Source organism: Perca fluviatilis, chromosome 17, assembly GCF_010015445.1.
Source record: "Perca fluviatilis chromosome 17, GENO_Pfluv_1.0, whole genome shotgun sequence".
Taxonomy (NCBI): Eukaryota; Metazoa; Chordata; class Actinopteri; order Perciformes; family Percidae; genus Perca; species Perca fluviatilis.
In genome coordinates this window covers 3,172,702-3,196,127 of record NC_053128.1, presented here as the reverse complement: position 1 = coordinate 3,196,127, position 23,426 = coordinate 3,172,702, and the positions used below count along the sequence as shown (strand labels likewise).

General features: G+C 40.1%; 1 protein-coding gene across 4 annotated transcripts in view; it reads left to right on the top strand.

Moving 5' to 3' along the window:
* Window positions 1-23,426, top strand: part of mbd2 (methyl-CpG binding domain protein 2) — a 78,265-nt gene that overhangs the window by 50,763 nt on the left and 4,076 nt on the right. For 3 of the 4 annotated variants that reach the window (XM_039780659.1, XM_039780656.1, XM_039780658.1), the window contains one exon: window positions 8,319-8,446. In XM_039780659.1, the coding sequence (XP_039636593.1) occupies window positions 8,319-8,436 (118 nt within the window). In that variant the 3' untranslated portion in view covers window positions 8,437-8,446. Of the gene's footprint in view, window positions 1-8,318; window positions 8,452-23,426 lie in introns of all 4 variants that reach the window. The other variant, XM_039780657.1, reaches the window with a different exon arrangement.

Below are 23,426 nucleotides of genomic sequence, written 5' to 3'. Positions count from 1 at the left end.
ACAGATTCAGCAGCTGCATAGTCTGTTTCTCGCTTACAATGTTTTCAGAGACACATTTTCGGTAAACCATTTTAGTAAAATGAGAGATCGTATTCCAAAACGAGCCGCCATTATGGTCTGTTTTGAAATCCGGGAGCAGACTGTCTCACATGACGGGTACTGTACATCCAGTTAGGCCTGTAACAATTATTACATAATTGTCTAATCGCAATATTTTTTTTAAAACTGCAATTAATTGCTAACATTAGCTAAGGTCCCAAGGGGTATGCCTGTTGATGGTTTTGTCAATTTTATGTTCATTTAAGAAAAAAAATACAATGTTTTACTCTCTAACACAACCGTGACTGACTTTACATCGGCTGAAAGCACACAGCCCCATGATTCTATCAGCGTAAAGTTCCCGTCAACTAAAAATAGATGTTTACAGGGTTTTTTTTCATGCCATACAGTATATATTGCGCTGATCATCACTTATATGCCAGTATCAGGCCCAACAGTGACAAACAAGTTTTTTATTCCAAATCATTTTCAACTTTGTCATTTCCTGGAAAACAATAAAAAAAATGTTGATGACTCATCCCGCAGTCAAGGACGTATACTAGCTACTAACAAGCCTACCGCTGGCATGCATCAGCCTGCGTCTCTCCTTCACCAGCAGCACTGCCAGATTCGCATCATGTATGAAGATGTTTGGATCACCCCAAATACGACTCATCATTAGGGTGAGGCATTGTTTTGATTTATACAGTGAAATTGCAGTGAAACTGGCAGTCAACAGAAAATGCAAAAACCCAAACTCACACCCTCTCTAGCTTCCGCCATGCAGGTGCACAGGTACATAAATAGACAATAATTATTGTCAGACCAACCCATGTGACGTCCTACATTACGTAAGATGATAAGTGAAAGCTATAAACAAACAAATAATATATACATGGCCCCTAGAGTTATTGCTCATAGTTGAGGTAGACAGTCACTGGATGATCCCTGATCGGGATTCGAACACAGGTCGCGCCATGACCGGGATTCGAACCCCAGTCTCCCTCATAAACTGGATGTTGCCACTCCCTAGTCTCCCATATGAAAGTCAGCGGGCTATCCTGCTGCCTCTAGTAGAAACCCAAGAATACACTGCAAACCCAGACGGCGTACTGAAGGAAAATGAAAATTGAGCGGAACTACGTAGGAGGGCAGAGTCAGGCAAATTTTTGGAGTCTCCAAATTGACTTTCAAGTCCCAAACACACTGAAAGCGTCTGAGGCGTGCGTTTTGAAGTACACCCATTGTTTTAAATGGCCGAACACGCACCAAATGCGTTTCGTCTACTACGACCTTGTTTCGATTTTGGAGTGTCAAAATGAGGACCCAGCGCGACCAATGCTGTTTTTTTTTCTACAGCCGCACTGCATGTTTGGAAATGGAATGGAAATTGATTTATTTGAAACAGGCACAATGCACAAATAAACATTAAATTTGTTAAACAAGAGAATATGTCTTGGGCCAGGTTATAGCAACAATTGTTAATTTCCACCTGTAGTCCCTGGACTGGAGAGAGTTACTGTAATACGCTATGTAATGATCGGATCCGGAATAAAATTCATATTAATTAATGTATATACAGGCGCGTTACGGGCCCAAACTGTTGTGCACGTCCATCTCTCTGTCTCTCTGCTGTCTCACTAACTGACTGAGGTCGGTGTGTGAAACACGAGAGCAGAGGATGTTAATGATCGTGTGAATCACGCTAATAATTCCTTCGGCAGACACCATTGCAAAATGTCACGGCAGCTGAGAGTGTGAAAGTTACTTTAAAGCCCAGTGATAATTGTGGTGGCGTTTATAAATAAGTTGAAATAATGAGCGATTAATGCGGTTGGAGGATGGAGAACCAGATAAGATTAAGATAATAATTGTGATGGCGTTTAAAAACATAAATCGAAATAATGAGTGATTTATGCGGCTGGGGGATGGAGAGCAAGCACTATAACTACATATTTATAATGTTTTAGTGACCTGCCCTGTCCCTGCAAAAAAAGAAAAAGCAATCATCCGTTTGGTGATGAAAAGGGACTGTAGGGTTGACAGAGGTGTTACAACCAGGTCCGTCAAGGAAGAAAGTCTGCTGCCCCCACTGATAGGGGTATCTGTAACATACAAAACATTTGCCTAAATAGCGACCTTTTCTAAATGACTGCTGGTTCTGTGGTGTCGGCGCTTCAAATCTGATGCCTGCGGTGCGCCATAGAAGCATCAATTGAGGCACGTCAAATGAGGCGCGTCAATTATCGCTTTCAGTGCGTTTGGGCCTTTAGGGTGTCCACCTAAAGGAATACTCTCCATCATTGTTCAGTTAAAAAGTGATGAGGTGTGTGTGCCGAGCAGTGTTGTGTGCACAAACTGTTTAATAGCAGAGAAACATGTTAGACATTTAAAATGCCATTTTTTATTTTAATTTTAGTCATTGTTTGTTAATGTATACGAAAGTCATCGCTCATATTAATTCTCCTACTGATAATTAATAGGGTGAGGCTATTTGCACCCCTGGTACAATTAGCAGTGTATGCTATTTGCACCCCTGTGCATTTACAGTACCTTCGCATATATTTACACACAGTTATCCATACTACTCATGTATTACACCTTTTTGGGATATTATCGCCCTGACATTCTTACCCTAACCATAACCATCCCACTCCTCTTGCCTAAACCTAACCAACCCAACCAGAGCAGGCATATTCATGAGTCTTCCCCTACCACCCTGCAAAAAACTGACTTGACTTGTGCAATTGCATGCAAATTATCCAATCCAAATTTAAAAAAATAAGATCACCACACAGGGGAATCGAACTCCAACCTCCCATACCAAAGGTAAGCGCACTAACCACTCACCTAGCAGTTCTTTCAGGAAGGTGAACAACTGTTTACCACTTGGTTTCTTCAAGCCTCGGTTGCTAGGTAACCATACTGTATACAAAAAAATAGGTACTAACTAACAAACTAACGGTTGTATGCTTTCACTGAAGACAGAAAGCGCAACTGTAGTATCCATTTTCGGCTAGAAATTCAATTGTTATAAACTTTAGAGACAAAACTTTCCTAATATGCCAGTTTCTGCGGTCATGGAAGATGAACGTCCGCCATGATTTTGGTGCACGCGAGCAACGTTTTTTTGTTGTTACGTCACAGGGTGTAAATAGCTCAGCTGTGTGGCCGAGGCTATTCGTACCGGGGGTGCAAATAGATACTCCGTAATTATTATTACCTGGCTCTGTATTCAATTCAATTCAATTTTATTTATAGTATCAAATCATAACATAAGTTATCTCGAGACACTTTACAGATAGAGTAGGTCTAGACCACACTCTATAATTTACATCTGTAGTTCCCCTCAGTGCTATTAACCCTCCTGTTGTCCTCAAATTTGTTTCTATATCAGAAATTTGGGTTTCTTTCAACCAAATTGTCAAAATAATAACGTGGGTGGTTCTATACAACTCTCTTCACAAGTAAAATAAATGATCAGTTCACTATTTTCATTGTATTTGAGTGTTTCATTCAATGTTTTTGCATTTGAAGAAAAACAAAAAAACATGGTAAAGGAATGTTGAAAATATTGCGAAAAATGTCTAAAAATGCTTCAAAAACGTCTAAAAAAAGTTTTAGAAAGCGCAAAACAGCAACATGAACTTTGGAAAACATGACAGGAAAAGCGAAAAGTGTCAAATTTTATGACCCAGAAAAACAAAAGGTTGCACGGTTGACGGAACACGGTTGACGGAACATAGCCTCATTTCATCAATGTCATTTTTTTTTTTTATTTTAGCAAAAAAGCTCTAAAAATTATACATACACTACCTGCTCAGCACCAAACAGCAGACAGATAAAATTAGTGGCTAGCTGGTGAACATAGTGGAGCATTTAGCAGCTACAGAGCCAGATATTTCCCACAGGAGTTGGTGGAGACCAAAAACAGAGGTAAAAGAAAAGGAAATATTGGACTAACATTTATCAGGTGGACACAAATATGACTTCAAATGAATGGTAATGTTTCTCTGTAACTGCTGGATGTGTACTGTAAATAAGCAACTGTTTGCTAACAAGTTCACCGTATTAACTTAAAAGGTGATGATATGGCAGTGTTTGCAGTATTTTCAATCATTTTAAACTGTCAATGTTGCTTTTCTTTTTTTTTTTTTATTCACAATTTAACACACAAAAAAACTAAACATACAAGACATACTCCAAAACACAGCCACACCAAACAATAAAGACAAAAAAGGAAATAATAATAATAATCCTACGCTACCACAGTCTGTCCATTAACCATTATTCAGTGTGAATTCATCATTTTATAGTCTTTATATAATTTAGTACTAAGGACCATGTGGATAAGAAATCGTGCAGTCTTGAATGCTGTTTACTTGTAATTTGTTCAATGGGCAACAAGTCTATTATCTGCTCCAGCCATTGATCCAATGTGGGTCCTGACTGGGAAATCTATGTAGTAAGTATACATTTTTTGGCAAAATAGGAAAACATTGTAAACACACATTTTCTTGTATAGGGAAACTTATTTTCCACATCATAATTCAACAAATATAACATAGGGCATAACTCAAAAGTACAGTTACACATATCTTGAATTGCTTTATGAATCTTCTCCCAAAAGGAACAGCTTTACCAATACCAAAATAAATGCATGAATGTTCCTGATTCAGTTCCACATTTCCTACACATAGGAGAATTTATATGATCGAACTTATTAAGCTATTTATACAGGAATTTATAATTAGTTTCCTTAACTTTAATGTTTATAGTTAAAGGTGAGGTCCATTCCGTACACAGAGTTAGCCATTCTTTTTCACTAAACTTCTTGTTAAGCTCTAATTCCCAATTTGTTCTCAAAGAAGAAAAAGAATTATGTTGCTTTTCTCACTATGGCTCTTCAACATCTGAGGTTTCAGATTTTCAGAGTAAAATATTGACTGTGATGAATTATCTCTCTCTCTCTCTCTCTCTCTCTCTCTCTCTCTCTCTCTCTTTCTTGCTACTGCAAGTTTGATTTCTTTTAATGAAAATTAACTAAAACCAATGGCTGCTTGAAGGGAGGAGGTCAAACCTAAAAACTAGTGAATGATTGATGGAGGAAAAGGGAAGTTTGTTTCCCTGGTCAGCTGGAGGAGTGGGATTGTCAAGTTTTTTTTCTTTCAATTTCATTTGTATTGGCAGCCATGGGACTTACAGGAGGGTTATTACTAACACTGTATATTTCACACCCTGTTTTGTCAATTCTATATTCAAGGGAAATAAATAAATGCTTACATTTCATAAAAGAAGAAGGCTACGATGAAGAAGATCAGTCCTCAGATCAGAGTCCCTGTAAACCACATAAACGGTTACTGTAACCTGACAGGAGGTGGCACTGTGGGGACACACACCAACTCTGTCTGTCTATGTGTGTGTGTGTGTGTGTGTGTGTGTGTGTGTGTGTGTGTGTGTGTGCAGTAGCAAAGAACAGCTGGCCAAAGCCATTACAGCAGAATCACTGGAATACATTACTACATCCTCCCTCTCCTCTCCAGTCCTTCCTTTTCTTTTCTCTCCTACTTTACTCTGTCTTTCTCCCTCCTTTTGCCTCCCCTTTTCATCTCCAGTGATTTTTCCTTCCTTCCTTACCTTTTTACTCTTTCGCATTTTCTTAACTCCTTTTATATTCTGTCCTTCTCTCCCATTATTTCCTTGCTTTCCTTCTTCCTTATCCCATCCCTTTATCATTCAGTCCTTTCCTTCTCCCCCTCTGTCCATCGTCCCTTCAGTCATTTCTTTTCTCCTTAGCTTCTATTCTTTCCTTTCCTCCCTCCTTATGTTTTTCTTTCATTCACTCATTTCTTCCCTCTTTCCTTCAATATTTCCATCCACCTCTTCCCCACCCCCTCTGCCATTGCTCCATCCTTCCAAAAATGCATTATTGTCTTTCTCCTTCCTTTGTTTTTCCGTCTCAATCTTTTTTTTTTCCATTACATCCCCATCCTCCTCTTCCTACCGGTGTCTTCTTTTTCTGTTTTATCCTCCTCTCTCCCTCCAGTTCATTCCATCTCCTCCTCCCTTTCTATCTCTCCATCCATCCTTCTCTCATTTTCAATAAAATAAAAAAAAATTACTTTTTTTCCATTTCTTTGTCTCTTCTTCCTTTCTCATCTTTCTAAAATAAAAAAGAATTTTATAAAAAAAAAAAAATAAAATTATTCCTCTCACCCTCTTTCTTTAATAAAAAAAAAAAAAAAAAAAAAAAAACTCCCTTTTTTTTTTTAAAAAAAATTATTTTATTTTTTTTTTTTTTTTTTTTTTTAAAAAAAAAAAAAAAAATATTTTTTTTTTTTTTTTTATTAATTTCTGTTTTTTTTTTTTTTTTTTTTTTTATTCATTTTTAATTTATTTATCCTTTACATTTTTTCCTTTTTATGTTATTATACAGATGCAAATGTTGTTTTGTATGACTGCGTCTCGTTGTATATCTGGCTGTTTATTTATTAAGGGATCGGACATCTCTGTGTCTGTCTAAAAACCTACCGACATTCTTAACAACTCAAAATGTGTACATCCGCTTTCTTTTTTCCTTTTTTCTTAAATTTTTGGTCAAACAGAGGGTGAGCCCGTAGGCCGGTGGTCAGTCCATCCGACAGTTTATTCCAAAGCAAAATACACTTATGTTATTTTGAACACGGTTTCTGCGGGGTCTGAAAAACTCTTAAAAAGGACCTCCCTGTTGCACTGAGGCGGGAGCATCTCTGCTAGCCCAGAGACTGATCTTGCTCAACTGGAGGCTCCCCCCCCCCCACACACACACACACAAGACTGTTGGATTAAAAAGGTGCTCGACAATTTGAAGCTTGAGAAGCTTAGATCTTCACTTAAAGTCTCTATCTCGACACTCCTAGAGACATGGAACCCTTTCCTAGAACTCGTTGATTCCCTCAGTTTATCTCCTGACTTGGAGGAGGACTGAGTTCCTTCTAGACTGCTCCACTCGACGTCAGCTGCCCCTCCCTCCCCTCCCTCCCCTTTCTGTATTTTAATTTGTTCATGTACTTTATTTTTATCTTTTGGATGTCATATGTCCTTACTGGTGTGCATGTGTCTGTGTCGTCTGGTTTGGACCTGATCTGGGTTGCTTTGCGGGTGGGTAAGGGACTTAAGGGGAATTGACATACTGTCCTATTTATGCTTCGTTCACCATGGCCTCCGCTGTATATCATTTATTGGGAAATTCAAATTAAAAGAGTTGAAAAAAACATGTCTTAACGCTACTACTAGAACGCTACTTCTAATGCTCTCTTTTTTTATTCCGTGGTGTTGTAATTCTTTCTTTCGCTAGTCCAAATATAATTTCGCTGTATTATGACTACAAATGAGACCAACATGCAACTTACATTGCAGCCAATCAGCTTCCGTGTCATTGGCACGAGTCTCTTTCAGATTGTACCACAGACATAAAACAGATTTTATTCTTCGGCTATGGGGAAGTAACCTGACTCCGCCAGATGGATCGCTTTGCATTTGCTCGGCATATCCATCGGGGAACTTTCCGTTGGAGAACTTTTGGGAAGGGGCAAAAATACTGGTTAGCTGATTGGATAAACCATCTGTCAATCACCACCTATGTTGATGATAGACTCGCCAAATCAACCAATCAGACCAAACTCTTGCCGAAACGAGTCGGGTGAAGAGCAAAAACATCTTTTCCTCCGAGAAAAGCCTCCAGTACCGTTTTTTGCTCTTCTTTCAATGAAGGAATACTTTCTAATTCGGATAAAACTTGCGCGATAGCTACGCTCACCTCATCCGTGGAAGCTGCCATGTTGTTTAGACTGAACAGTCGCTTCATGTTGCGTCACACCTAAACCCGCCACAAAACCAACGCTGATTGGTCGGTCATTTGGCGAACGGCTCCAAATTTTCTCTATCTCAAGATGCCAGACTGATCTGCGAGTGGAAAACTGGAGTTCACTGGAGATCAGGACGGTCTCACCAGGCTAATGGGGAAGTGCTTGACGATGAAAATTTAAAAAAGCATAATAGGGGCTCTTTAAATGACACCATTCCCTTTCCTCTAGCACCACCCTCAGAACTTTACTTTACATACACTAAAGAAAGGAGTCATTGTTGGGGTTTATGTTATTTTCTTCTGGAGTTTAATGGTTGTAGTTTGTGTTATTTAAGTTTTCTGTTCAATCGTGTTGTGTTCAGGAAGATCGGATGTTTAAGTTGCATGAATAGGACCCATAATAAGACATCCTCTCCCACCTCTGTGTGTGCAGGGAGCAGGAGCTGAAAGTGTACCAGGCCAGGAGAAGTCTGGAGGAGGCGCTGATGGCTGACGGTTTGGCGCGGGCCGCCGAAAACACCAGAGAGCTGTTACAGGGGAAGACGGTTTGAAGACAGACAGGTGAGGTAGATGAACTGTGTTATCATAAAGTCATGTCTAAAATAAGCAGCAGAAAGAAAAACAATCTGCAAAGTATCATTAGGCTATGTGTTTAGGTTCATAGTTCAAACCTCCGCACAGGGCCGGGCGATATGGAGAAAATCAAATATCACAATGCTTTTGACCGAACACATCGATGCCGATATTGCGGCGATATCGTAGGGTTGACTATCGGTGCTTTCACAAAGATTTACACAATGAGATTTTAGATAATCATCAGTACCATGCATATGAAAACTAAGTGGGTAAAGGCAAATAATAGAAGGACTGGAACCATCCGGTAAGTTCAGAAAATCCCATTGTAGCCTTTAAAACCAGGAAAAGACAACACTACTATATGTCTGCCCATTGCACACAGTGCTTAAACTACTTAAACAGCAATTTTGTAGATATTTGTCTCTGTATTTATTGTTTATTCTTATTAATGTTTAATATGTTTGTTTGTATGTATGCACCAATCACCAAGGCAAATTCCACGTAGGGTTACTACTGTGGCAATAAACTCCTTTCTGATTCTGATTACGATATCCAAAATCTAAGACGAGATCTAGGCTCATATATTGATATAATATCGATATATTATATAGCCCTACCTCAGCAGCTTGCCGGGGGTGGAGTTAACGCAGCTTATATTACTTAAACTGGCATCTTCCCAGGGCATACAGGGGTTCCAAAAGTTTGTAGACATTTCCTTGTTGAGCAATTTTAACTCCTTTAGAAGAAAAGTAAAAAAAATAAATATCATATTACAGTGTCCAACAGGTCTGAGTGGAAGAAATGTAAAATATCCCTTCTCAAATGTGCAGATGAGGTGCATATATGTTGAGAAAGATGATAGCTAACATAAGCCAGTTGTCATAGTGACACAACCTGCTTTCAGGTGAGATGCGGTGCACATCATTATCACAGTAACTAACAACACACCACTCACATTTCCTTAACCACCACACACAGCAGCTTCTGGCTCAGACAGATTGAGTCCCTGGATATTTGAAACATAGGGGGGTTGGTTTTTCATGTGTGCAACGCTGTAGTGCAGAAGTACTGTATGTGGACATAGTTACTGGTACTCAACAGCTTATAAACTCACTTTAGGACGTTACGTTTTTACCCTCAGGTTAGCTGCCTGTTCAGTGACATTTTCACTGCTGACCAACTACAACAAGTACTAATCTGAACTACTGAATTACTTTACTCTAAAACTACAGAACTACTAATTAGAGCCCCACCGATATATCGGCGGGTTATAATGCTCGCCTAGCTGCTAGCATGGCACGCCCTCATACTCTGCTTCTGACTGGCTAGTAGTCCTTACCTAGGTAATGCACATGTGCGACTCCCAACAAAGATGGGACAGAAGTGAGATGCCTCACTCTGTAGCTAAAACAGAGAGCTCAACACACAGGGTGAAAAGAGGAGCTGCAGCAATGTGCAGTACAACAAAAATATAGTGCTTTTTGAAAATTAAACCACATAAACCTATTCTGCTACAACCTCTAAATACTGTTATGAACCTGAAAGTGAGCATAATATGAGCACTTTAAATAAAAGTGTTGGAAATGCATTTTATTTGCTTTAAATTCAACAAGCAATTGTTGTATTTAGTAGAATACTAAAAGCAGCAGAAATGCAGAACTGAGTACACTTTAACATCTGTTTATTTATCGCAAGTAATACTGTTATCGCGATATTCAACAACTTTATATATATATATTTTCCACATAATGTGCAGCCCTATATGGGGGGACAGACAGGGGAGGTACTCACAGAGATGTAACGCCGCCGAACCGAAGCGGCATGGCGGGACTACGTGCACTTCCCCTTAGGGGTAGGATTAAATGAGTTTATACTTTTTCCTACTCCTTTTCGCGCATTGCAAATCAAGGAAATTCACTAATGAATTGAATTATGTTATCGCTTTCTCTTTTTTCTCCTTTTTTTTCAATTTTGTTGGATATGTTTTCAACAACTGCTGTTATTTCACACGCTCCAAATAAATAAATACAAATGCCCGAGTCGACACAGCCACAGGCAGGTCAAATAGTGACAAAGCAGCATTCCGAGCGGCCAAAATGAGTCATAATTTACAGAAACGTTGCGTGCAATGGTCCACCTTTTCTTCCTCTTGCTCTCTCCCTCTCTCAAACACACACACATACATGCACAGGCGCTGCGGCCATCTTTGTCCTCTTTCCTGAGTAATTGTGCTACTATAATGCATAAAGTTGGCAGTTTATGTGTCCGGTTGGGTTCGCGTGGTTAAATAGCAGAGCTGATCGGCTCACACACACACACACACACACACACACACACACACACACACACACACACTAGACACCAACGCTGTTGTGTTACACGTCGCGCCTCTGTTGCTCCCGGCATGCTATGTGAAATCACACACTTTGCTTTGGTTCTGTGCGAGTAAACAAAGCCTGCATAATGGCAGACCTTCATTGGGCTCTGTTGCAGAATCCTTGTGTGAAAGAGACTAATGACTATGTGCTGCCGTTTAAACGCGAGGCAAGTTACAGATCGCAGCTTCAGATGTCAGAACCAGTCTCCTCTGTCAGAAACCCTGTGTGTGAGTGAGTGAGTGAGTGAGTGAGTGAGTGAGTGAGTGTGTGTGTGTGTGTGTGTGTGTGTGTGTGTGTGTGTGACTTGTTGTGAATGCTGATGGGATTCTCGGCATCTGATTGAAACTCAGCCATGCAGCAGACTAGCCGACTTTTGTGTGTGTGTGTGTGTGTGTGTGTCTGTATTTGTGAGTGATTGATGGTCTGTGGGCTTGTTGTTAGAGTGTGTGTTATTGGTTAATGACGTGTGTGTGTGTGTGTGTGTGTGTGTGTGTGTGTGTGTGTGTGTGTGTGTGTGTGTGTTTGTTTGGTTATTGGTTATATTTCGCTGTGCAGAGCCTGTAAACAAAACCAAATTAAAAAAAACATTTACTTTCACAAGCCCACACATCCATCCATCATCTGTCTATTTCCCCAGCTGTTTAGCCAGGTCAGGGTTGCCGTGTCAACAGAGCAGCAAACTAGACCAGAGACACAGTACAGTGTATTTACAGTGTAAATAAGTTGTACTGCAGAGTTTAAGATCTTTAGGCTTTTTTTTTTTTAAAGGTCCCATGACATGGTGCTCTTTGGATGCTATTATATAGACCTTAGTGGTCCCCTAATACTGTATCTGAAGTCTCTTTTATATAGACCTTAGTGGTCCCCTAATACTGTATCTGAAGTCTCTTTTATATAGACCTTAGTGGTCCCCTAATACTGTATCTGAAGTCTCTTTTATATAGACCTTAGTGGTCCCCTAATAATGTATCTGAAGTCTCTTTTATATAGACCTTAGTGGTCCCCTAATACTGTATCTGAAGTCTCTTTTATATAGGCCTTAGTGGTCCCCTAATACTGTATCTGAAGTCTCTTTTATATAGACCTTAGTGGTCCCCTAATACTGTATCTGAAGTCTCTTTTATATAGACCTTAGTGGTCCCCTAATAATGTATCTGAAGTCTCTTTAATATAGGCCTTAGTGGTCCCCTAATACTGTATCTGAAGTCTCTTTAGACCTTAGTGGTCCCCTAATACTGTATCTGAAGTCTCTTTCCCGAAATTCAGCCTTGGTGCAGAATTACAGCCACTAGAGCCAGTCCCACAATGAGCTTTCCTTAGGATGTCAAGTGTATCTCTCTGCAGCCTGCGGGAAGGCGGGGCTTGATGTCAAGCCCCGCCCACATCCAAGTCAGCCATTTTTCTTTGCTTACGTCACTCCCCATACGCTCAAACAGACCAAGACAGCCTGGTAGCAGTTTTTACTATGAAGGAAATTATTTGGATGAATGCCATGTTTTCATTTTGAATCTTTTAATTTTATTTGAAAATGTTATATCCATAAATGATCTGAAAGAAAACCGAATATTCACCAATTTAAAAATGATATGAAATTATATTTTGAAACTTTAAAATCCATCCAGACTCTGAACATTTACAATTAACACCTCTTTAATGTAAATTTAATGTGCCCCTTTTTCGTGTATGTATGTATGTATGTATGAATTTAATGTATTCAATGTGTTTATGTATCTGTACTTGAATAATAAAGTTTTTTGAAGAAAAAAAAAGCCAGCCTGGTAGCAAAGCTGCCTCTTGTTTCACATTAGATAGAAACTGATGATGTAGGCTAAACACAAACGACATTTCATGCAACAGTTAAGTTTTCATATAGTTACTGTAATTGGTCCCGTGTACTTTTTCGTTCATTTGATTTCCGATTTTGAAACAATATCCAAATTTGAAAAATGGGTCATTTCAAAGCTTGTTAATATTGATGACAATGTGTTCAAACGGAAAACGAGCAATATTACATTTAATTTAGCCCTCAAAAGTAGAATGGTGTGTGGTTTCGTAATGGACTTTCATATTAACAGCAAGAATTCAGTCTCCATGACAACCAAATGTACAAAGGTGCGATTTTGCTTTATTAACAAGTGAACCAGAAGCATACGGTGAAACTTGAAAAAATTTGAATATCATGCAAAAGTTCATTTATTTCAGTAATTCAACATAAAAGGTAAAACTAATATATTATATAGACTTATTACATGCAAAGCGAGATATTTCAAGCCTGTATTTGTTATAATTTTGATGATTATGGCTTACAGTTTATGAAAACCCTCAGAAAATTAGAATATTGTGAAAAGGTTCAATATTGTAGACTCAAAGTTTCTAATCACTCTAATCAACTAATTAATCCAAAACACCCGCAAAGGGTTCCTGAGCCTTTAAATGGTCTCTCAGTCTGGTTCAGTAGAATTCACAATAATGCGAGATGCTCCTCGGATTTTACCTGCACAGTAACACACCTAATCTAAGTGTTTCAAAAGGCAGAGGTGTCAAGTAACGAAGTATAAATACTTTGTTACCTTACTTAAGTAGAAATTTTGGGTATCTATACTTTACTGGAGTAATTATTTTACAGCAGACTTTTTACATCTACTCCTTACATTTTCACGCAATTATCTGTACTTTCTACTCCTTACATTTTAAAAATAGCCTCGTTACTCCTATTTCAGTTTGGCTTGTTTCATTACGGCTTGTCATTGTTCAAAAAAAACACACACAAAAAAACCCTATCCAGATAAATTGCACCATCTGGAGAGAGTGAATTTGATTGTGGTTGGATGAGAAGTATAAACATATACCATTCCAACACCCTATTGGTTTGTACACGATCCATCGCACCTGCACAGACCCGGTGCTAATACGGCACCGGTGCCTTAACGACCGTTATCTACCGGTCCGAATAGCAATGCAGATTTCAGTGCCTTATTTAGGTGCCGCTTAAATGACTGCGCTTCTCTCTGATGCTCCGAAAACGGACGTTAGAGGGAACTGAAACATCGCCGCATGGGACGCTAGTTAACCCTACACTCGACAGCAGGTAACGTTAGCCTACCGTTAGCTAGCAGCTGGAGTCAATACGGTTAAAATGCTGACAGCTAAACGGTGTAAAAGTATGTCTGTATTTCACTGGAAAGGATTCTAACACCAGACTGTAGCTGCCGTTGTCTGAAAAACACAGAAGAGATGCACGTTTGCACGTATGATTTTAATATAACCTTATAGTCATTATGGCCTTTAGAAAACTGTTTTTTTTGTGGAGGTGGGGTTTGCTAAGCTTTTGTCCTTTTTGGCATTTCTTCCCCCTTACATTACTTTTACTTTTATACTTTAAGTAGTTTTGAAACCAGTACTTTTACACTTTTACTTGAGTAAAAAGTGAGTTGATACTTCAACTTCTACAGAAGTCTTTTCAAACCCTAGTATCTATACTTCTACTTGAGTAATGAATGTGAATACTTTTGACACCTCTGTCAAAAGGTCGAACACATATACAGATGTCTAGATACAGTAAAACCACTATGTGATTACCGTTTTATCCGAGGGTTGAAGTTGCATTTTAACGGGGCAGTGCAAGTTGCTGCTGTGGCTTAGCTAAAGCTAACGCAGCCTGACCTTTCACGTTACAATATAAAAGGTGTTGACCGTTGACTTAGCTAGCACGCAAACAGTTCATTTACATGTCATGTCTACATGTCTACGTTAGCAAACTACACCAAGAGACAATTACTGAGGAATATTGATAGAAAGCAGGGGAAACTAGTACTTCCATACTTTTTAGCATTGGCTAATTAGCAACCTGCCTGCCATTAGATGTTAGCTTCCGAGGTAGTTAGCAGCTAGCCCCAGAAGTTCATGAAAACAAGCTTTCACCGGAGCAGTCTTACGTTATTTCCGAACTCTTTTTGTTTCAAAATCGGAAATCAAATGAACGAAAAAGTACACGGGCCCAGTTACACTTCACTGTTGTTGCATGAAATGTCGTTTGTGTTTAGCCTACATCTGTTTCTATCATCTAATGTGAAACAAGAGGCTAAATCAGCTTCGCTATCGTCTTGGTCCATTCAAGGGTATGGGGAGTGACATAGGCAAAAACAAAATGACTGACTTGGATGTGGGCGGGGCTTGATGTCATGTAGCTATAGAGGAAGAGAGTGGGGGGCAAGGGGGGGGGCGGGAGTGTGGCCTTGACCAACTGCCACTTTGCTCGTTTGAAAGCCATGATGTCTCTCTCTCTCTCTCATGGGTGGGCCAAATTCTCTGGGCGGGCAAAGCAGAGAAAGGGGAGGTAACCTTGCTCCTTATGACCTCATAAGGAGAAGATTCCAGATCGGCCCATCTGGGCTTTCATTTTCTCAAAGGCAGAGCAGGATACCCAGGGCTCGGTTTACACCTATCACCATTTCTAGCCACTGGGGGACCATAGGCAGGCTGGGGGAACTCATATTAATGTTAAAAAAAAACTCAAAGTGAAATTTTCATGCCATGGGACCTTTAAAGAAAGGGAAAAAAGTGTCATCTAACAGCCTGGATCAGTCTGACTCCAGATTTTGCTGAGACAGCAGAGTGCAGTTTGTCCTGAGGTTGGCGATGCAGGAAAGGTCATTGGGGCCATTAAATAACACAGGTTCATCCTCTGGGGAACAGGGATGTTAAAAAAAACATTTCATGGAAATTAGGGCTGCCGCTAACAATTATTAAATATCGATTAATAGGGCTGGGTACCGAATTCAATACTTTTTAGGCACCGACGGAATTGCCTCTAAAGTATCAAGTATCGAAAAATGCCTTGTCATCCAATTCCAATACCTAAGGAGTAAATCTCATCAGCATCAGTGAGCAAATAAGCACGCAGCATGCTTCTACCAAGATCGAATTATGCTTCTGATTGGCTTTTAGCGTTACACGTCATAGAGACACGCAGGAAAAAACTCTACGTTACACAGAGACGGGGCTCACGTAGTAGGAGCTGAAAAATAAATAAAAAGATTTGTGCCGTAATGTTGTAATTTCTTTTTGTTTTATAAAATTGGTATCGAAAAAAGTATAGTTTAGGGAACCGGTATTGAAGTCACAATATTGGCATCGGTACTGGTATCGACATTTTTTGAAAGATACCCAGCCCTATCTATTAATCTATTAACAATTTTAACACATTAACTTAGACATTAGACATCATTTTCCTCCAAAATAAATCCAATTGACAATTCCATGTACAGCTACAGTGCGTAGTTTCTGTCGCCCTAATAAGGAATTCTAAGTAATGACAACAACACTGTCGCGCGTCCACATGATACAAGCGTTCCGTGATTGCTGAAAAGTCCCTGCCCTGAAGTAGGAGCTGAAAGAGTTACAGGTACTGCGGTCAGAGGAACTTAAAAAATCCCCAAATTGGTCCAGTCGGAACAGGAGAAAAAAAGGGTTCTAGGAACTGCAAAAATCACTCCGGTCGGTAAGCGGCTTATGTAAACCTTACTGTGTAGTTACAAGAGAGCGCTCAGAGTTTAGAATCCGGATGGCACGTCACACATGTACAGTAGTTCCACCCACTGAATCACTGCCTCACTTGGACTTCTCCAACAACAACAACAACTCTAACATGTCCCATTCCTAGCAGCAAAACACTCTAATAGATGATGTGGCAGCAGTGTCCCCTCATCCTGTCCATTCCCTGTCCCGCTCTGCTTGCCTCTATTTCCTCCTCAGTATATTCTGCCTCAAAGTGATACAGCACAACCAGGGTTTTCCCTGCCACTGTAAGGTTTAGGCACAGCCCCCAAGCTGTTTTGGGCAGCACTTAAGTTACTTAATGTAACAAAAAGACTTTTCTTAGATCTAATGATTGTAATTGGACTTCTTTAGCTTTAAGTTTTGTCTTGAAGCTTTTTGAGTGTTAGGGGCACAAACTGACTACAAAGAGACACAACACGACTACAGAGAGACAGAAAAACCCCACAAAGAGACAAAATCCCACAAAGAGCCACAGAATATACTGGAAAAATTGATTTTTAAAAAACAATTGAAAATCTTAACATTTTCTTGGGAAAGGACGCTTTTCTTCCACAAAGCGAGGGAAAACAGCGGCAACAGTTGTTACATAGGAAGTGTAATTGTCTTTTCGCCAGGTTGTCTGTAATGTACCAGTATGCACATAGGATTTACTGGGCTGATTGAAAAAAACAAACAGTTAAGGTCCTTTAACCTTTCCTAAAGCACGCTATTAGCTCCACTACTGGTAAGCTCTAAGAATGGTTAAAATATCAGCATTTGTTTGTCATGTCCAAGCTGCTGTGTGTGTGTGTGTGTGTGTGTGTGTGTGTGTGTGTGTGTGTGTGTGTGTGTGTGTGTGTGTGTGTGTGTGTGTGTGTGTGTGTGTGTGTGTGTGTGTTTTGTGAGATGGATGGTGTGTGTCTCTTTCTCTCTGATGTTTCCTCTAAAAGCCGACAGATAAGGAGACGTTTTTTAAAGCCCATTTGTTTTCCGGGGAGGGAAAATCGCCCATTAATGCAGATTTATGCAGATTGGCTGGATGGAAGTCGTTTGGGCGAAAAGAGCCGCCGAGAGTCGAGGAGCGATTACTAATGGGTTTTTATAGCTGGACCAAAGAGAGAGGGGCGGCCAGCCGGTCCGTTGTGTGTGTGTGTGTGTGTGTGTGTGTGTGTGTGTGTGTGTGTGTGTGTGTGTGTGTGTGTGTGTGTGTGTGCGTGTCCCGGGCTGCGTTGTAGCTAACAAATCTAACAATTTGAAATCGTTGCCGAAAGACCGTACACTTTGTTCCCTGCTGCTGTGACTCTTGTTGCTGCTTCTTGCTTATTTATTTCTGTTTGTGTTTAGTGGCTAAATGAGTTCTATTTCTCCTCTTTGACTTCATTTTTGGCTCTTCCTTGGAAACAGGGTACAGCGGGCTGCAGTCACACACCAATGCTTTTTCTACACTGCAAAACTAAAACGAGAAGGGGAAACAAGTCCAACACGTTTGCTGTTGTTGTTAAAATCAGTTTCCAACTGTTTTCAGTTCCACTAAACTTGCTCAGATCCTTTTACTTAAGTAAAAGTAACAGTACCACAGTGAAATACTCCATTACTCGTACAAAAAAGGTTATGCTAAAAAAATGGTATACGTTGATGTTCATTTTTTACAAAAACACATAGCATAAACAAACATTGTTTAATAAGGATCTACTACATTTCAATCAGGAGAGACTTCGTGGCAGATATGCAAAGGATTATTGTACATCTGCATAATATGAAATGTACAGAGTCTTTGGAGATTAGACTCCATCGTTATAAAAAGTATTTTTTAAGGGGTAGAGAAGCCAAGACATATCCCCCCGCGATGGAGTCCAGACACTGGTGATGGTGGCGAAGGATTCAGAAGACCGGACCGAAGGACCCGTCTGCCAGAAGGGGGCTCAGGGTGCCGTGGGTGGCGATGACTGGAGGTGCAAGAGGAGGAGGAGGGTTGCACGTTTGCTTGAAATGACAACTGACAGCAGCAGAGAAGACATTTCAAGCAGGATGTCATGCTGTGATTGGTTCATGAATTTTGTGGCCAATTCTGGTTGGTTTACTGAAAAGGGAACACCTCAAAACAGCTGATTAGTTTTAGGAAGAGAGAGAGGTGATTGAAGTTATTAGAAGTCTTCCTGAAAGAATATACGCTGAGCTACATTTGGTTATTTTTGAATTGTGACATTTTACAGTTCAAAAAAATAAAATATACTTACTTATAAATACTTATTCTAAAGTACCTCAAAATGGTACTTAAGTACTTAAAGGGTAACTACCGTTTTTTTTTAACCTTTACCCTATGTTCCTATGTTTTTGTGTCTAAGTGACTGATGGGAACAACAACCTTTGGAATTGGTCCAGTATTAAGCATGAACGCTGTAACTGCCAGCCACAGACTGGGTGGCAATGTAACCCTATGGGGAAAATCAAATGTTCAGCATCAGTTTGGTCCCCTAAAAGTGCTCTATTTTACCACTGCCAGGCTCAGATTATTATTCTAAGTGTCTGACAACATTATGGAAATGTCCCTTCAGAGATAGACCTTTAAAACCTCTTTGAGACCTTTCTGTTTAACCAGAAACAGCCCTGAGTTCGCTAGCGCTAAACCCACCAGACCCCATTTAGCGTGTATAGAGCCAAAATATTTTTACATGTAAATAAGTAAACTGTGTGTTTATTTCAACCAACACTAGAGTTGTGATGGTTGGAAAAGTGGAATTTACTTTTTTTCTGTCGAATTTGAATGAAGTGTATTTTACGATGCTAAAATTACTCTTTATTTACATGCAGTCTGGTGGGTTTAGTGATGTTTTTATTAAAATGATCTTACTCTTCAACAGAAAGGTCGACCTCCTTAGAAATCCTTTTCATAATGTTGTCAGACACTTAGAATATTAATCTGAATCTGTCAGCGGCAAAACAAGCTGGACAATTGCCCTATTAACTTACATTGTAGCTTGTTTGGCCGCTGCTGACTGCAGAGATCTCTCTTAATACTGGACCAATGTCAAAGATTGTTGTTCCCATCAGTCACTTAGACACAAAAACATAGGAACATAGGGTCCAGGTTAAAACCTTTACAATCAAATGTCGACATGAAGAAAATGTCCGAATTGACAGAAGAAAAAAAAAAAGTATGGTTTCCTTCAGTCTACTCGGAAATCCTGGACAGGGTCTGTCCGAGGTTTCTGCCTGTTTATAGGAAGTTTTTTTCCTCGCCACTGTCGCCCCAAATGCTTGCTCTTTTTAGGGGAATTTTTAGGGATCCCAGACCCATGCCTAACGCCTAGTGACTTGTTTGGCTGCTGGTGACTGCAGCGATCTCGCTTAATACTGGACCAATGTCACAGATTGTTGTTCCCATCAGTCACTTAGACACAAAACATAGGAACATAGGGTCCAGGTTTGAAAAAAACGGTAGTTACCCTTTAAGTACAAGCATGGCTCTGGGAATGGCAATGTCGGTTGGTTGGTCTACCACTTTGGTCAAGACGTCCATATGTGAACACTTATTGGATGGATTGCCATGACATTTTGTATAGACATTAATGGTCCCCAGATGAGGAATCCTGCTGACTTTGGAAATCTTTCATTTTCATTCTGTGGCTGACTGCGAGTGCAAAAGGGGAAATAAAAGGTTCAGTCCTAAAAGCTCTACCTTTCCCCACCACTATTCTGATTCATAAGTGGAGGTCACGCGCAGAGATGACACTGATATCCATCTTCTCATCTGCCTCTGGGGATGACAGGGAAGAAGGCTTTCACTAAATGTTGCACTGTTCCTTTAAATGTGCAGACGGGGGTTTTATCTGATCAAGACTAAAGATTCACACTGCTGACTGAGAAAAGACTTGCCGTTTGATACAGACACATAAACATAATAGCCTGTGTGTGTGTGTGTGTGTGTGTGTGTGTGTGTGTGTGTGTGTGTGTGTGTGTGTGTGTGTGTGTGTGTGTGTGTGTGTGTGTGTGTGTGTGTGATTATTAGCTGTGTATCTTTTAATTTCCAGAGAGGCTGATTCAGACTCCTGTGGCATTTTTCAGCTGCTGGTAATTAGTGGATGTTGAGACACAGAGAATTATCTGCTTCAAAGTCATTCACAAGGCTGATTATTGCTGAGTGTGTGTGTGTGTGTGTGTGTGTGTGTGTGTGTGTGTGTGACTTGTTGTGAATGCTGATGGGAATCTCGGCATGGGCTTGTTGTTAGACTGTATTTTATTAGTTAATGACGTGTGTGTGTGTGTGTGTGTGTGTGTGTGTGTGTGTGTGTGTGTGTGTGTGTGTGTGTGTGTGTGTGTGTGTGTGTGTGTATGTGTGTGCGCTTGCGGGCACTGTCAGTCAGCTGAATTGCCTCGATTATGCAGCAGATTATCAGGATTTTCTAATTATTAGGGAGTAATTAAGACCGAGTTGAGGATTATCAGACTGAAACATGAAAACACTGGAGCGCTGAAGGAAGAAAGCATTCAGATACCAACACGTTAATACACTGAAAACAGTAAGACAATCAAACACTAAAACAGTGAAACAAAGAGTTTATCACGAATTGTGTTTGGTGAAATTAAGCAACATCTGCATTCTCCTAGTGGAAGACTTAGGGATTCACAATGGCACAACGGAGGATTCAGAATGGAAAGAAGGAGGTCATCAAAATGTACATATAGGAAGGGATTCACATTGCACAATGGAATATTTAAAACAGAAAGGAGGGATTCTAAATGGAAAGAGGGTGACTAAAATGGCCTAATAAAGGATTCAAAATGGAAGAAAAAAGGGATTCAAAATAGCATAATCAGCATCTAAAAAAGGCACAAAAGGAGATTCAAAAATGATGACATAATAAAGATTTGAAATGGAAAAGAGTAAGGATTAAAAATGGCACAACAAAGGAAAATGGCACATTACGGGTGTATTCAGATTAAAAGGAGGGATTCAAATGGAACAATAATGGATTATAAAATGTCACAATTAGATGCAGCCTGGCTGTATATGGAGCAGTGTCCTGTTACCCTGCCTCCTTAGCTGCACTTATTTATTCTTCGCTACCTTTGCTTTTACATTATGCAAAGGAAAACCCACTGTTGCACAGTCTCTTAACCCTTGTGTTGTCTTCCCGTCGACAATGCCATTTTTTTCTGGGTCACAATTTCAAATACAAAATGTTATTGGTGACGTTTTTGTCACTTTTTTCCGATGTTTTGTCACTTTTTTTTGGCTTTTTGGTCACTTTTTCTCAAATTTTTTTGTCACAAACTTCCAATGTTATTGTCGATGTTTTTGCCGATGTTTTTGTCGATTTTTCTGCACTTTTTTTTGACGTTTTTGTTGTTTTTTCCAACATTTTTTGTCAGGTTTTTCCAAAGTTCTTTGATAAAAAAAAAGAAAGTCAAATGCTATAAAATTCAATAAAACCCAAATTCAATAATTTTACTTGTGGAGAGTGATGGTTGTATGGAACCATCCACGTTATGTTTTTGGACAATTTGGTGGAAAGAAACCCAAATTTCTGATATAGAAACTTTTAGAAAATGGATCAAATTTGACCCGAGGACAACAGGAGGGTTAAATATGGAATGAGGCAACAGTTGATGACAGATGCCAATGATGGCAAAGTAATTCTCTTTTTGCTCCTCTGTTTCCCAACCACTTTTTTGTCTGGGCGCCCGGGTAGCTCACCTGGTAGAGCGTGCGCCTATATATAGAGGTTTACTCCTCGACGCAGCTGCCGCAAGTTCTCCCCACCCTTAGGCCCTTTGCTGCATGTTATCCCCCCTCTCTCTCCCCTTTCCGGTCTTCAGCTGTCCTATAGAAATAAAGGCCTAAATCCCCCCCAAAAAAAGACAATCCAACAAATTCCTTTCCTAGACTGCCCGACAGCACATCCTTTGTTCTCCTTTGATCCCTCAGCTAAAGCAGCAGTATCCGTTGTATATGATATTATATCTAGTTTGCAGAACACTTCCCTAGTCAGTGGCGCCGGCGGTGGTAATCCTGTACGCGCTGTGCGTACATTTTATTTCTGTGAGACATGCAACACATCTCGTGATGACAATGCGTAAATGCGCACCGGAGCAGCAGCCGACAGCGGCTCTGTTCTGCTCCATTCACAGTAATGGTTTTCTCATTAATTATACATTATTTCACCAACAACCCATCCACTATTAATCACTGTGTTCATGTTTATGACTCATTCTGTAGATTAACTGGTTGCTGGACAGTATCGCTAGACCCACAGATGGAGCTCTAGCACGTCGTTTGAATCATGTGTGTAACGTGGACATGGACATGAATATTGCGGTTACGAGGCTCGTCCCGTTGTTGATCATATTCGGGATATGTTTACATGGCGCAGAGAGAAATCAGGTTATTCATATCTCCGTACAGGCTCGCCGACAGCTGTCTGCTCTGAGCGCATCCACCTCTCTCTCTCTTTCTTTCTCTCTCTCTCTCTCTCTCTCTGTCTCTCTCTCTCTCTCTCTCTCTCTCTCTCTCTCTACGAAACGCTTCAGTAAAATATTTTCAAGGTCTGGTCATTGTGATATGATAAGAGTACACTAGGAGCACACTCTCATACACATAAAATATCTGAAAACAGCTGGTTTCTGGCGCAGTAAACCGCTTCAGTGGGCGGGCAGTTTTTGTGTGTACGATGAAATAGAGTCCTGACGGCGCCACTGTCCCTAGTTATTCTAAAATCTGCTTGGGAGAAGGATTTGGGATCGGTGGAATGATGCCTTGCTGAATACAGCATCAGTATGCATTAGGCATGGGTCTGGGATCCCTAAAAATTCCCCTAAAAAGAGCAAGCATTTGGGGCGACAGTGGCGAGGAAAAATTTCCCATAAACAGGCAGAAACCTCGGACAGGATTTCCGAGTAGACTGAAGGAAACCATACTTTTTTTTTATGGTGTCAATTCGGACATTTTCTTCATGCCGACATTTGATCGTAAAAGTTTTTTTTAACCTGGACCATATGTTCCTATGTTTTGTGTCTAAGTGACTGATGGGAACAACAATCTGTGATAT